Below are 14439 nucleotides of genomic sequence, written 5' to 3' on the forward strand. Positions count from 1 at the left end.
GAATGAACAATTAATACAATGTTAGTTGTCTTGGTTTTATGATAAGAAGAGAATGATTGAAGGTGCCAATTAATTATTTGTTAGTCTCAAAGCCATAGTATCCCATTCAATTTACATTCAGTCAGAGTCTGGTCAATAATAACTTCCTGGGTCCTGATGTATCTGATCTAGCTGACGGTCTGACCACAATTTCCTGTTGTGCTGTCTAGTGTGTATTTTATGCAGGAGAGAAAGTGTTAGGACATAATGTGTGGGGAGAATTAAAATGAAGCTCTAGAGGAGTTTTGAAGGTTGTGAGTCCTCTTTGCAATGGGAGTGAAAATTAATATCACTTGAAGAGATGCACAGTAAACAACAGGCTTCGCTTTGTAGAAATATATATATATATATATATATATAAAAAACAAAATTTAAATACTGTCAAAATCTAATCAGAAGGACTCTAGCATGAAAGCTTTTCAACTTCAAGAACTTCAAGAGGTAAACATGTCATTAAATGTCAAGTTGTGCAACTGGACCACTTTTTATGAGAAGTTAAATCTTAAATATTACAGTACACTGATGATTTCTTATCATTTCAGTTGATAGGACACATTCTGAAATATAGCTAAGCTTATTTACCTCAATCAAATGTTTTCTTGCCTTGCGGACATAAAGCTAGTATCACCAAACAGAATTGCCAAAATAATCAAACTGTGTAAAAAGACAGATACAAAAATAAAGGAATAGTTCTCCCCAAAAATTAAAATTCTCCCATTATCTTCTCACCCTCATCCCATCCCAGATGTGTGTGGCTTTCTTTCTTCAGCAGAACTCAAATGAAGATTTTTAGAAGAATATCTCAGCTCTGTACATCCTCAATATACAAGTGAATGATGACCAAATTTTAAAGGCCCCCAAAAGCACATAAAGTCAGCATAAAAGTACTCCATAAGACTCCAGTGGTTAAAGAAACATATTTAGAAGCAATATAATAAGCGATTGATCTGTGGGTAAGAAACAGATCAATATTTATGTCCTTTTTACTATATATTCTTCTCCATGCTTAGTATGTGAGGAATGCAATATGCACAAATAATGCAAATTGCGAAAAATACAAGAATGTGAAAGTGAAACTGGAGATTTATTCTTTCAAAAACGTACTTAAATATGAAGCTTCAAAAGTTTGGTACCCATTCACTTGCATTGTGAGGACCTACAGAGCTGAGATATTCTTAGAGAAAAATTTTAGAAAAATCTTTGTTTGTGTACGGCAGAAGAAGGTCATACACATCTGGGATGATGTGAGAATTTTCATTTTTGGGTTTTCAAAACTATTCCTTTAGGTAAACTATTTGCTTATTCTTCCCCGTTGCTGTAGTTCTCAAATCTCTTTGCCGTTCACGTATACATTCAAATCAGTTCGCATTGTGATGGGTTTGACGCCAAAGTTGCAGTAAAAATCACATTAATCACAAGAGGCATACAGCCATTATTAATAGCCATAACTTTCACATTTGCATTTGGATGATATTGAATCCAGACCAGTAGTTTAATCAATAGTTTGAGATCTATAATGTATCCTGTAAATAATGCATGAATTTACACCTCGCAAAAATTTTTTTGGTATGAGGCTTATTGAATCTTTAATAGCCAGTCCATCGCTCTGCTGATTATAAAACAATTTTACACTCGTCTAACTCATAAAAATACTGTACAGTATCTAATTCCCACTGTCTAAATGTTCTACACCCTCCAATACTGCCCAAAGAAATATCATTAATTAACATTTTTTGGGGGGAGGGGGGCTTTTAAATCATCAATCTCAAGCCAGTAGGCTTTGAGTTGGCCATTTAAATCTATTGACTAACTGAGAGATGCTCCCTTCATAAAGAAAAAAAAAAGAGGTGCATGGACATCACATGCATTTGTTGGTGGACATTCAGGCTGACAAAAGTTCTTTATGACCTTTCCAATGATTGGGATGAGCGTGGTAAATGGTTGAAACCAGGCACACAGTACATTTTGCACACACAATCATGCTGTAGCAAGGCCTCCTGGTGGCTGTAACTATTGGCAGGTGTGTGTGTGTGCCTACCTCTCTCTGCAACAGAGTGATTTGCACTTACAGTGTGCAGCTTTTCAGTCCAGGCCACCCTCCTGTGTTTATTAACTCTGTGGCCTTGTGAGTCTGCCTTCCGGTTCTGTCTCTAAATGTAATAATATAAATACAGGTGGGTCCATGTGAAAATGCTTCTATTTTGCATTATTTTTTATAACAATAAAAACAACAGAAATAATAAAAACATATTACAAGCTAAATTATTTGCATAATAAATTGGTTAGAAAGTCACACTGGCAAGTTTACAAGAATTTCTTTATTATGTCCCTCTTTTGCTCAAATGACAGAATGCACTTGTGCTGGCCTGATATCCACATGTTTGTGCAAAACCTGATAATTCATGTTATCCAGCATAATTTGAGAATGTTCCAAAGAGCATTTTATGTGCTTCAGTGGAAGCAAGGAAATTTAGAACAGTTGAAAGTGGAGATTTATTCTTTTAAAAAAGTTCTCACCCACACCTATCATATTACTTCTGAAGATATGGATTTAACAACTAGAGTCTTATGGATGACTTTTATGTGGCCATGATGTGGTTTTGGAGCTTCAAATTTTTGGTACCCATTCACTTGCATTGTATGGACCTAAAGAGCTGAGAAATGATTCTTTTAAGAATGATTATAAGAATGTCATATCTGGGATGGCATAAGGGTGAGTAAATGATGAGAGAATTTTCATTTTTGGGTTAACTATTCCTTCAAGCCTTTTTTTGCTTGAAATTCTTCTCCCTGCCCAGTAGGGGCGATATGCATGAAGAATGTGAATAACCAAAATAATGTGAAAGTGAAAGTGGAGATTGACTGAACAAGAAGAGAAATTTATAGTAAAAAAAAAATAACTTAAATATTGATCTGATTCTCATCCACACCTATCATATCGCTTCTGAAGACATGGATTTATGCACTGGAGTCTTTTGGATTACTTTTATGATGACTTATGTGATTTTTGGAGCTTCAAAATTTTGGCACCCATTCACTTGCATTGTATGGACCTACAGAGCTGAAAAATTCTTCAAAAAAATCTTCATTTGTGTTCTGCAGATGAAAGAAAGTCATACACATCTGGGATTGCATGAGGGTGAGTAAATGATGAGATAATTTTATTTTTTATGTGAATTATTACTTTAACAAATCTAATGTTAACAAGCATAACTTTTGTATTTGTAAAAAAAAAAAAGACAGCTGTAAAAGTATTATTCAATGTGAGTTCATGTTAACAAATGTTGTTAACTAAAGTTAACAAATGGAACCTTATAAAGTGTTACCAATGTATGTACAGTAATGTGTTTCTAAAAAACAGGTTTCAAAGTTCTGTTTTATTCACTCCTCCAAATACGGCACAATAACGCTGCCTCCGTATGCTGCCTCAGTGGTGATGTCCAAACGTCATAAATTGGGTGGTGAGCATAGAAATATATGATGCTTTCCTTTTTATGGGATGCACATGTGAGGGTGCGACACAGTATTCGAGTTTTACACTTCTTCATTGTATGTGGTATAATTTGAAATCGTTACTCTTTATTTTACTCTTGAAAGGTTTTCTTAGTAGGAGAAAACAAGAGATGAAATGGCATACCATGCTGTTTGCTTATTCAAAGAGAAAAAAAAAATAGGAAATACGCACAGTCGCCTCGTGTCCTCCATTGTAATACTGATTTGAAGCAATTCTAGTTTGCATGGAAATAAGTTCATGGTGTCTTGCTGAGTTATGAGATTGGGAGTGGTTGACTGTTGAGCCATGGGGGGTGCACATTGATCTAAAGTTGTAAGGAAAGTACATTTGAAATGCATGCTCTCTCTCTCTCTCTCTCTCTCTCTCTCTCTCTCTCTCTCTTATTACCCACGCAAACAACTTGCACTCCCACAGCTTATGTCATTAGCAATCATTATAGTTCAGCTACAGTATGCTAGAGTCAGTGTGTTGTTTTGAATAACCATAGGTCTTGCACTCTTCTGTTACTCAACTTTTTATGAATATTTGTAACATTGCAATCTTTTTATTTAAAAGATCAGTAATAAACTAGATTTTTTTCATTTTCAGATGAAAAAAAATGATTGTAAATGTCAACATCATCATATATGTCGAAATGATTGAAACCTGTGAGCTCATTGATGTCATATAATATCTGTCTGCTTTTTTATGCCAACCGTTTCTCCTGGTCAGAGTCTTCCGTAAATATTAAGTTCATACATACGGTTACGTCCTACCTAAGTTTAATGGTGCAATGCTCAAATATTTATTAGTGCGTAAATTGTGACTGAGAGCCCATTTACGCCACAACTAAGCTAAGTTGTAACTTACGTATAGCTGGTGCATCGGCCCCTGGACGTAGTTCTGGGTGGTTACTAGACGCAGTCAAAAGAGCCCACCTCTAAGTCTCTAGATATGGTTTGGGTCCTACCGCCTCAGTTTTATCATCAACAAGGCAAAAATTGTAATTCTGATTGTTGAGAAAAGTAACACCATACCTCTCCTCAACTAGCTGCACAATTTGAGGTATGATTCATGTTTGTAGCACAAATGGTGCAGGACAAGTTACGTGCCAAATTTTAATACTTTGGATAAGGGATGTGTTCAAATCTGTAAACCTAATTATGAGCAATAATAATAGTAATAATTGATATCAGAGCTTCTGTACCTAATCTGCTTTGTTACTAGTCATTCTGTTTAAATGCATGCATGTTTTACGCCTTTATGTAACTAAAACCGATTGGATGGGATGAGCAGAAGAGATAAGGGAGTGAAGGCTCATGGACTAGTGTGGGTTGGTATGAAGAATGAAAGGGCACCTTTCTGTGTTAATGAGGAATTGATTTCCACATCACTAAATAATGAATTCATAAATTAGGTCTAACCATAAAACACTATAACTGAAATCTGCCCTCTCAGGGAGTTCCTATGGTACAAATGGTGTTGACCATTAGCTTTTTCAAACAGCTTTTGCTCTCTCTCTCTCTCTCTCTCTCTCTCTCTCTCTCTCTCTCTCTCTCATAAATGCACACACAAAGCAGACAAAAGCAAATATTCACTGAATTGACATATCTCACAAATATGCAATGCGGATTGTGTGCTTTGTCAAACGGTATGTTGGCTATATCCGAAAAAATATTTTCCACTTTTACAAAACTCAGGGGGTGTTCAATCTTGCTTTTTTTATGTATGTTGCATGTATACACACTGCATATGTGAATGCCAACAAAGATTATATGTATATATTTAAGTCAGGCCTCAATTCTCAACATATAAACACAAATAAACAAATACCATGTTTTTTGTTTGTTTGTTTTTTATATGGAACAATGGTAAAACCATTTACGTCTACATTTACATCTATTCATTTAGCAGATGCTTTTATCCAAAGAGACATTCAAATGACTTACAAATGCAACATGTGTTTCGGACATGTACCAGGGTTATACCTTTATCTTGTGGGCATGCTACATAAAAGTACCATGGTATTCTTTGAAGTAATTCTTGGAGTATGATGTAGCTACTATAGTACATTCACATGGTAATCATTTGGGACCATGGTATTTATCAAAGTGTCATGGTAATACCACCACTGGACCATATGATTTTTGTAAGAGGAACCCTCAAGGCATACTACATGCCTAAATGCTTCATTTTTTCGCTGTTTACTCATTTAAAATCTGTGCAGCAGTGTCATCTCTTACTCAGCAGGTCTACTCTTTTTATACATAATACATTTAGGGTACATTTAAATTCTGCTATTTTTAAGCAACTGAAACCCAAGGTGATTTATAGAGGATGGAGTCAGTTCCTGTCAAGTTCACACAGGTGTTCTAGCAGAGTAACCAAAGGTGTAGTTCAGCACATTATGGACGTTAAGTTCCAAGGCAACCATAAATACATTTGGTATCTTAATTTTGAACTATGATTTAAAGCAAAGTTATTTTAGTGAAACTTATTGCATGCAAATTGTGCTCCTTTAATCCGGCATGGGAGTTTGCTAAAAAATATGACATATATTGGGTCTTTGATCCGGCACATACAGTATATCATCCATCCATCCATCCATCTATCTATCATCACAAATGGATATTGTACACAGACAGTGTACAATTTTTAAAGCATATTTCAAAACAATGGACAATAATAGAATATTATGAATGATGCTAAATGTACACTGGCAGCCAAAAGTTTGGAATAATGTAAAGATTTGATCTGTTTCGGAAGGAAATTGGTACTTTAATTCACCAAAGTGGCATTCAACGTATTACAAAGTATAGTCAGGACATTACTGATGTAAAAATCTGCACCATCACTATTTAATCATTTTTATTTTAATCAAACCTAAACAGGCCCCATTTCCAGCAGCCATCACTCCAGGACCCTATCCTTGAATAAACATGCTAAATTGCTAATTTGGTACTAGAAAATCACGTGCCGTTATATCAAACACAGTTTAAAGCTATTTGGTTTGTTAAATGAAGCTTATCATTGTCTTTGTTTTAGAATTGCCACAGTATGCAATAGACCGGCATGTCTTAAGGTCAATATAAATAAAAAATGCCAAAAAAGAAACCGATTTCTCTAGAAACTCGTCAGTCAATCATTATTTTGAGGAATGAAAGCTATACAATGCTTGAAATTGCCAATAAACTGAAGATTTCATACAAAGGTTTACACTACAGTCTTCAAAGGCAAAGAACAACTGGACAACAAGGACAGAAAGAGATGTGGAAGACCAGATGTACAACTAAACAAGAGGATAAGTACATCAGAGTCTCTAGTTTGAGAAATAGACGCCTCACATGTCCTCAACAGCTTCATTGAACTCTACCCGCTCGATGCCAGTTTCATGTACACAGGGTTGGGAGGGTTAATTTTGAAATGTATTCCACTACAGACTATAGAATATATACTGTAAAATGTAATTTGTATCGTATTCTGTTAGATTACTCAAAGTCAGTAATGTATTCTAAATACTTTGGATTACTTCTTCAGCAATGGTAGATTTTTTTTCACTTTTTCACTTTTTCACGTGTACTCAAAATACACATGTTAAAAATACATTCTCTGAAAAACCTAAATATCTTATGCAGTGTTGTTTCTAAAACAAGAAAAATCTAACTGATCTTGTTTTAAGGATTTTTAGATATTTTTACAGGAAAACAATACAAAAATAATAATAAAAAAAATGATGTGTCTTGTAATAAACACATAAAAATATATCTTTTGAGATCAACTTTTGTAGTTATTAAATAATCATAAATTATTACATATTGTGACATCATTACATGTCTCAGTAACGACCCTTTGCACTTTTGGTATTCAAGCTGTTAGAAAAAGCATAGTTTTTGGCATTTTTAAGGAATACTAAAGAAGTGGGTGATTAACTCCAAAAAAGGAAGAGGTACTGTAAAGAGGGTGAAATGAGGTCCTGGGTCACCAAAGACCCAAGGTATGCATTTAAGGGTTAAAATAAATGGCGCTTGGTGTGGTATTTAATGTGATCTAATGCAATGCACTTCATACATTTTTAACATCTTCAACATCTTCAGTGTCCAATTTTTTAATTTTTTGTTTTGTTTTTTGGCCACTGTAAATAACACCCTGGAAAACAAAGAAACTAGAGAGTTCTGGAACCTCCCTTATTAATTGCTTATAGCTCTCCTTGGGTATAGAATTACTTTTAGCCACGGCGTAAAAGTGCGCACCCCTCGTCAACGCGCGCACAGTAGCGCGAAGTGTACTACAGTTCCTTCATCACTCACTCTAAACTCATTCTTCCGCGCGCATCGTAGTATGTTAACCATCACCGGCGCGAAGACACCGGTTCCGTTTTTTTGCACTGGAGCTGGCTGGCACTGGTTTGGCAGGCAGTAGGTATAAGGACCTGGGGGATACTAGAACCCCCTCCTCGTTCATTCGCACCCACTCTCCTCCCCGCACACCCTATCGTCGCAGTACAGAAGCCCAACAATCAGACAGCTGTCGACTGCCGGCTTGAGTCGCGCGCTACATCACCAATGCCGGGACACCGCGCACTGACGTGACCGAAAGAATGGACAAAAGGAACTATTTCATCGTTCTGCTGCTTGTTTTACACCTTCAATTGACATTTGGAGAGTTCTTTCCAGGTAAGTTTGCGTTCTCTTCAGGATCTTTTGGGCACTTTGTGGAGGTTGCGCGTGGTTTGAATGCCGTAACCGAAGACGGACGAAAGTTGAATAATTCTGTCGTTTTTAACGGCACCTTGAAGAAAGGCGAAACTTAGCTAATGTTATGGTAATGAATTGAGCATTTGATGTTGCTTCCAAGCTTTATTTGTCGTTTATGTGGTGAATAAATACTTTTTTTGTGGTAAAACATACATTTTATAACGGATTTGTACAGTTGTTATTGATAAAAAAAAAAGAATGAGGGAACAAGTTTGCCGCGGGTTTGTTTGAATAGACGACAGTTAATTTCGTTAAAATAAACATTTGACGTTTTTATACATTTTACGTTTTCTATCTAATATATGCAGACAGTGTGTGTGTGTGTGTGTGTGTATATGTGTGTGATATATATGTATTGTAGTATGTATATATATATATATATATTATATAATAGTATATATATATATATATATATATATATATATATATATATATAAAGACTATTTTTCTATCACACACACACACACACACACACACACACACACACACACACACACACACACACATATAAATATAAATATATAAATATATGTAAATATAGACCAATATACCATATTTTAAGGTTATGTGAGGCTCAATCTGTGTATATGACACCTTGGACTAAATAGAGAAAAGTTTTGTTAGTCAAAAAGCAGATTACTAGGCTTGTAATGAAAATATAGTCTCAGACCTCATGTCGTCAATCTGTGCCAGGGTGTATATTTTTCATTTCTAATTTGTTACGTTTATCACTGATCGTTCTGGAGCTTTGGTGAGCACAGGGATCGAATTTTAAAATAGTCTTGAGTGAGCGAATCTGCGTCCGCGCTGTCCCAGCAGAATGCAATGCATTTCTTCACCGTCGGGTGGCGCTCCGGACACATCTAAATCTTGAACTGCGGCATCACTGGCTGATTCTGAGATCGACGTAAAATGGTCCAAGATCAAGAAACGTTTCTCAGTTTTGAAACTCATAATTTGTTTTGAATAAATTGTTTTAGTCCTGAATATGGTAGCTAGATCAAAGAAATTACTCCAACAGAAGAAACTAATTATGAGAATTATGGTGTAGAGATGAAGGTAAATGATAGGGGAAGTTTTTATAAAAAAAATAACTATGTGGTTGGAAGATGTGGTTGGAAGAAATTAGCCATTCAAGTAAAGTAAAGAGTTGTCTATTTTAATTTGATCAGGAAGCTTAGAAAAGTACATTATTTTCTAAATAGCTGGTTTAAAGTTTAAATTAAGCATAAAAAGACAAGAATTTCCACTAGAGTAGCCTATGTCCTGTGTTTCACAGTATCTCCACTTTATGACATTGCATTAATAAAACAAAAGCAAAAAGCAACCAAAAGCATATTAATCAATGCAAAGCATGTTTTCAATTTATTTAGCATAAAAGTTAAGCTAAAAAAAATTAGTTTATTAATTAGGTTTGTTTGCTATCTGTTGTTCTACAACAGTTTCCAGAGCTCTAAATTTAAACGGTTTTGCTTGGATTTTTAATGCAGTTTTTAATTTCTATTTTAGACTAAATTTCTCATTACAATGTAGTTTAGTTTCTCACAGTTTGTTAGTTTTTGTTTTAAGTTTAATTAGTTAGGGTTAGGGTTAGTTTTAGGATTTTTTGCGGCTGCCAAAGCTGAGCGTTTACTGCTGTAATTTAAAACGTCTAACATCATTACATTTCTCAGGGCAGTCTTGTGTTACATCTATCTAGGGGTATTTTCATGTTTAATGTGAATTGTAAACAATTAAAGTGATAGTTCATCCCAAAATGAAAAGTCTCTTATCATTTACTCATCCTCATGCCTTTACAGATGTGTGTGACTTTCTTTCTTCAGCAGAACACAAATTAAGATTTTTAGAAGAATATCTCAGCTCTGTAGTCTGAAGTCAATAGGAGCCAAAACTTTGAAGCTCCAAAAAGCATATAAAGGTGGCATAAAAGTGATGCATATGACTCCAGTGGTTAAATCCTTGACTTGACAATATGATGTGTGAGTGAGAAACAGTTTGATATTTAATTCCTGATTTACTGTAAATCTTGACATCAGCAGTATCCTTGGCAATCATGATATCAAGCTCGATTATATTTACCAGCAACATCTAGCATTCTGCTCACTGTAATAGTAAGTGTAATCAAACTTGAAATCATGATCGTTCATGTTGACTGCAATAGCAAGATGTGCAGTGAAAAAGTAGTTATATTTTGGTTTGTTCTCACCCAAAATGGATTAGATCACTTCTGAAGACATGGAATAAACCATTTATGGATTACTTTTATGCTGCCAGTATGTGCTTCTTGGAGCTTCAAAGTTTTGGACCCTGTTGACTTGTATTGTATGGACCTACAGAGTAGAGAAATTCTTCTAAAAATCTTCATTTGTGTTCTGCAGAAGAAAGAAAGTCATACACATCTGGGATGGCATGAGGGTAGTAATGATTTTTGGGTGAACTATCTCTTTATCTTTTTGATGTTTTAAATTGGAAATAACAGAAATTTGAGGTAAATTGTTAAGGTTATCTTTATGCTTTGATGTGAAAGTGTATAAGAAAATATAAACAAAACAATTCCATATACTTTGTAGATATTTTCTAGAGAATCATTTTTCCCTCTGTCCCACTTTACCAAAATAAAAAAAATATAAAAAAATAAAAACAAATCTGGGATTTGGTCAAAAGAGGGTCTTCAAAGGTTCCTTGGACTTCAAGGATTTCCTAGTATAGAATATTTCATCATTTTTGCTTTTGACTTAGGTAGAAGACATCCTAAACTTTCATCAAAGGTCAAATGTTAGGTTATGTGGCTTTTGGATAATAAATCAAAGTGTCAAGAAAAGTAAAATTTCCAAAGGTGTCCCACTTTGCCCATATTCAACCTATTATAACAAAAACTAAAATTCATTCGAGATATGTTTTTTTTTTTTTTTTTTCAGTTAGTTTTGGAAAAATTATTTTATTTTGGTTACAGTTTTTTCCAATTATTTCAGTTTTTATTTTTATTTTAGTTAAGGAAAAAGATTTTAGTATTAGTTTTCGTTAACTACAATGACTGTCTGAACTACAGACAACAGCAACCGCAAAACTGACACTTGAACAAAAAGGATTATTAACAGACAACCAAAACAGACAGAGAAACAGAATAATAAATATTAATCTTCACTAGTTTTAATTTTAAGGGTTGACTAATAATATAACCATGAATATCTCAGGGGTCTTTGGATGTCTCTGTAGGCTTGTAAATCTTTTCATGTTTGAATGCTCTCAGGTGCTTTAAATACACAGTTACCTGTTGATCAAATACTATCTGATTGTATTAGGCTATACAGTAGGTTTCACATCCAGCATACCGTAACATGTTCATTTTAAAATGTCAATGCTTTAAGAGGCACGTCTGGAGTCTGGTTCTTGTTGTGGGGATAATTTGTGTTCCATTCTGTCTTCGCTTGTAATTTTGGCAGGGACTACAAGACTTTCTCTGTGCTTCAGTGGACAGCTTGACAAGTATACTGTAGGCCTATCTTTATTCACCAGTCTGAGATAACGAAAGCAGGGCTCAACTCTCAACATATAAAGACAAAAGTAAATTTTTTGGACATAGTAGCATGGTACTCTACAAAACACATGTAATCTTTCAGTACTAGAGTACAGTATATATTAAAATACCATGGAAATAGCATCTGAGGCCATCCCTGTACTTTTGTTTTGTTTTGTTATGACCCTCAAGGCATACAGGCCTCATCGATTCAATCACATTTATCCCACGTTCGTATTGATGGACAGCTTTTATATGTTATTGATGTTTACAACATTTATAAAATTGTTTTAGTGCGCTTTCAGTGCAATGTCAGCCTATTTCAGTAGGTCTACCCATTTTATGCCTGTTAATATAGTCTTTCGATTTTATTTTAGGTGTTAGAACATTTAGAATGGCATTAGTAAATGTATCCCTTTGATTGAGATACCCAGTCAGTTGGATCAAGACATAGGCTTACAGTATATGTGACATAAGGATAATTTATTGCAAGGCCAGTTTAGATGATCTAATTCAGAGGCATCATTTTTATTTGCCTGCCAGAAGTTTTAATTTCGTTGAGGTTGCGAGGAGACACCTATTATTAATAAGAATGATTCATTTCAGCTAATGAGAGATCATATACCCCGAGGGAGCTGTGGATTTGTCTCCCTCTCTCTCTCTCAGTCTCTTGCTCTCTGACAGCTACTCATTTGCAACTCAGTGAAGTCTCTTATCATGTGCGCACTGCCAGACTAATAGCTAATCCAGAAGCTGCCAGACTACTGGATAATCTAGTTCGACTGCTCACTCAGAATGTGTGTGTGTTTCTGAGGCTTTTTGATGAATACTCATGTCCCTGAGCACGAGACAACTTTTAGGTGCTGTTTTAGGTACTCTTATGTTGAAATATGAATAGATATATTCCTTTTTGTTATACTGTTGCTTCTAATCTCGTATTTTGTCGCTATCTCGCATTGAAGGACAGACCGTGTTTCTATAAGTTAAGTGTTTATGTTGCTGGTCTTAATATTCACTCATTGTATTGATTTAGTTCCATGCATTTTACATCAGCAGGTCAGAATAGATTATATGGAGACCATTACATGTGCAACATATGCTATTTCAATATGCATAGGACCTTATGTAAACTACAATTTAGATGTTTTTAAAGTCAGTTGTTAAAGGGGAGGAGTTAAAATAAGAGGGCTTGGTGATGTCAGCCAAAAAGGAAAGTTGTTTTAGAGGTGTAGCAAGGTTTACGTTTAATAACTGACATTAATAGAAGTATTTATTTATCCTAATAATGTTTTATTGAACAAACATTATGAAGGGGGCCTGGGTGGCTCAGCGAGTATTTATGCTGATTACCACCCCTGGGGTCACGAATTCGAATTCAGGGTGTACTGAGTGACTCCAGCCAGGTCTCCTAGGCAACCAAATTGGCTCGGTTGCTACGCAGGGTAGAGTCACATGGGGTAACCTCCTCGTGGCCACGATTAGTGGTTCTTACTCTCAATGGGGCACGTGGTAATTTGTGCATGGATCGCGGAGAGTAGCATGAGCCTCCACATGCTGGGAGTCTCCGCGGTGTCATGAACGATGAGCAACGTGATAAGATGCGTGGATTGATGGTTCCAGAAGCGTAGGCAACTGAGACTTGTCCTCTGCCACCCGGATTGTGGTGAGCAACCGCGCCACCTGGAGGACCTACTAAGTAGTGGGAATTGGGCTTTCCAAATGGGGATAAAAAAAAAAAAGAAACATTATGAAGACAAACTTTTTTCTTTGCACTGATGAATCAAGCACAATAAGACTAATGTATATTAAGAAAGTACATTTTCAGACAATTCTGATTTCAGGTTGAATTTAAACATGTTTTTGCAAAATAATTTAATTTATTTGTGATTTGTTTAACTCAAAATGTAGCTAAATGAAAAACACAGTGCTGCATGCATCAACATTGTCTACTTCCCAAACCTGGAACTAAATTTGCCAACACTCTTCTTTACAGATATTATAGAAACTGCAAGGATGAGCCTTGTACACATAGTCCAGTGGGCCCCATAAAGCTCCATATAATGAACAGAAAGCTTGTTCCTTTTCTGACCACTTTGGCTGAGCCCTTGAATGAGACACTTCACCCATGTCTAATGGCTGGCCCTGTGCTGTAACCCCAATCTCTCTCTGAGTCAAACAAGAGGAAAAGTAATAAAACCCCCTGAGTAACATAGAAACAATTGGTGAAAGAAACTGAAATGGAAAGAAATAGACTTTATACTTTGTTTGACTCAGAGATCTCAGAGAGGTCCGTAAGAATTTTGTCTGAAATGTGAATGCCCCAAACAAACTCAGACCCAAATCAAACTCCACCTGGTCACTTGGTTGGAGTATGTTTAGTTCTTTGTTTAGTTAGGTATGTGGGTGTGATTCGCTTGTACTGTAATTTGCATTGTGAACGCAAAGTGTGCCATGTTCACATTATTCGTACATTTGCATAAAATGCAAAAAGAGCTGGGCTTTTTTTTAATATTTTTTGGACCACTTTAAGGAATAGTACACCCAAAAAGGCAGCCATTATTTACTGGTACTCACTTGTATGCTGTTATTTTTTTTGTGGAACACAAAATAAGTAATTTTGCTATGCATTACACAGC

The 14439-nt window shown here is 35.5% G+C and overlaps 1 protein-coding gene across 1 annotated transcript in view; it reads left to right on the top strand.

Annotated features, from left to right (window-relative positions):
- Window positions 1–8128: 8128 nt before the first annotated feature.
- Window positions 8129–14439, top strand: part of LOC127653872 (receptor-type tyrosine-protein phosphatase T-like) — a 322776-nt gene continuing 316465 nt past the window's right edge. The window contains exon 1 of the mRNA XM_052140673.1: window positions 8129–8205. Coding sequence (XP_051996633.1) covers window positions 8130–8205 — 76 coding nt within the window. The 5' untranslated portion in view covers window position 8129. The remainder of the gene's footprint in view (window positions 8206–14439) is intronic.

Source organism: Xyrauchen texanus, chromosome 13, assembly GCF_025860055.1.
Source record: "Xyrauchen texanus isolate HMW12.3.18 chromosome 13, RBS_HiC_50CHRs, whole genome shotgun sequence".
Classification (NCBI taxonomy): Eukaryota; Metazoa; Chordata; class Actinopteri; order Cypriniformes; family Catostomidae; genus Xyrauchen; species Xyrauchen texanus.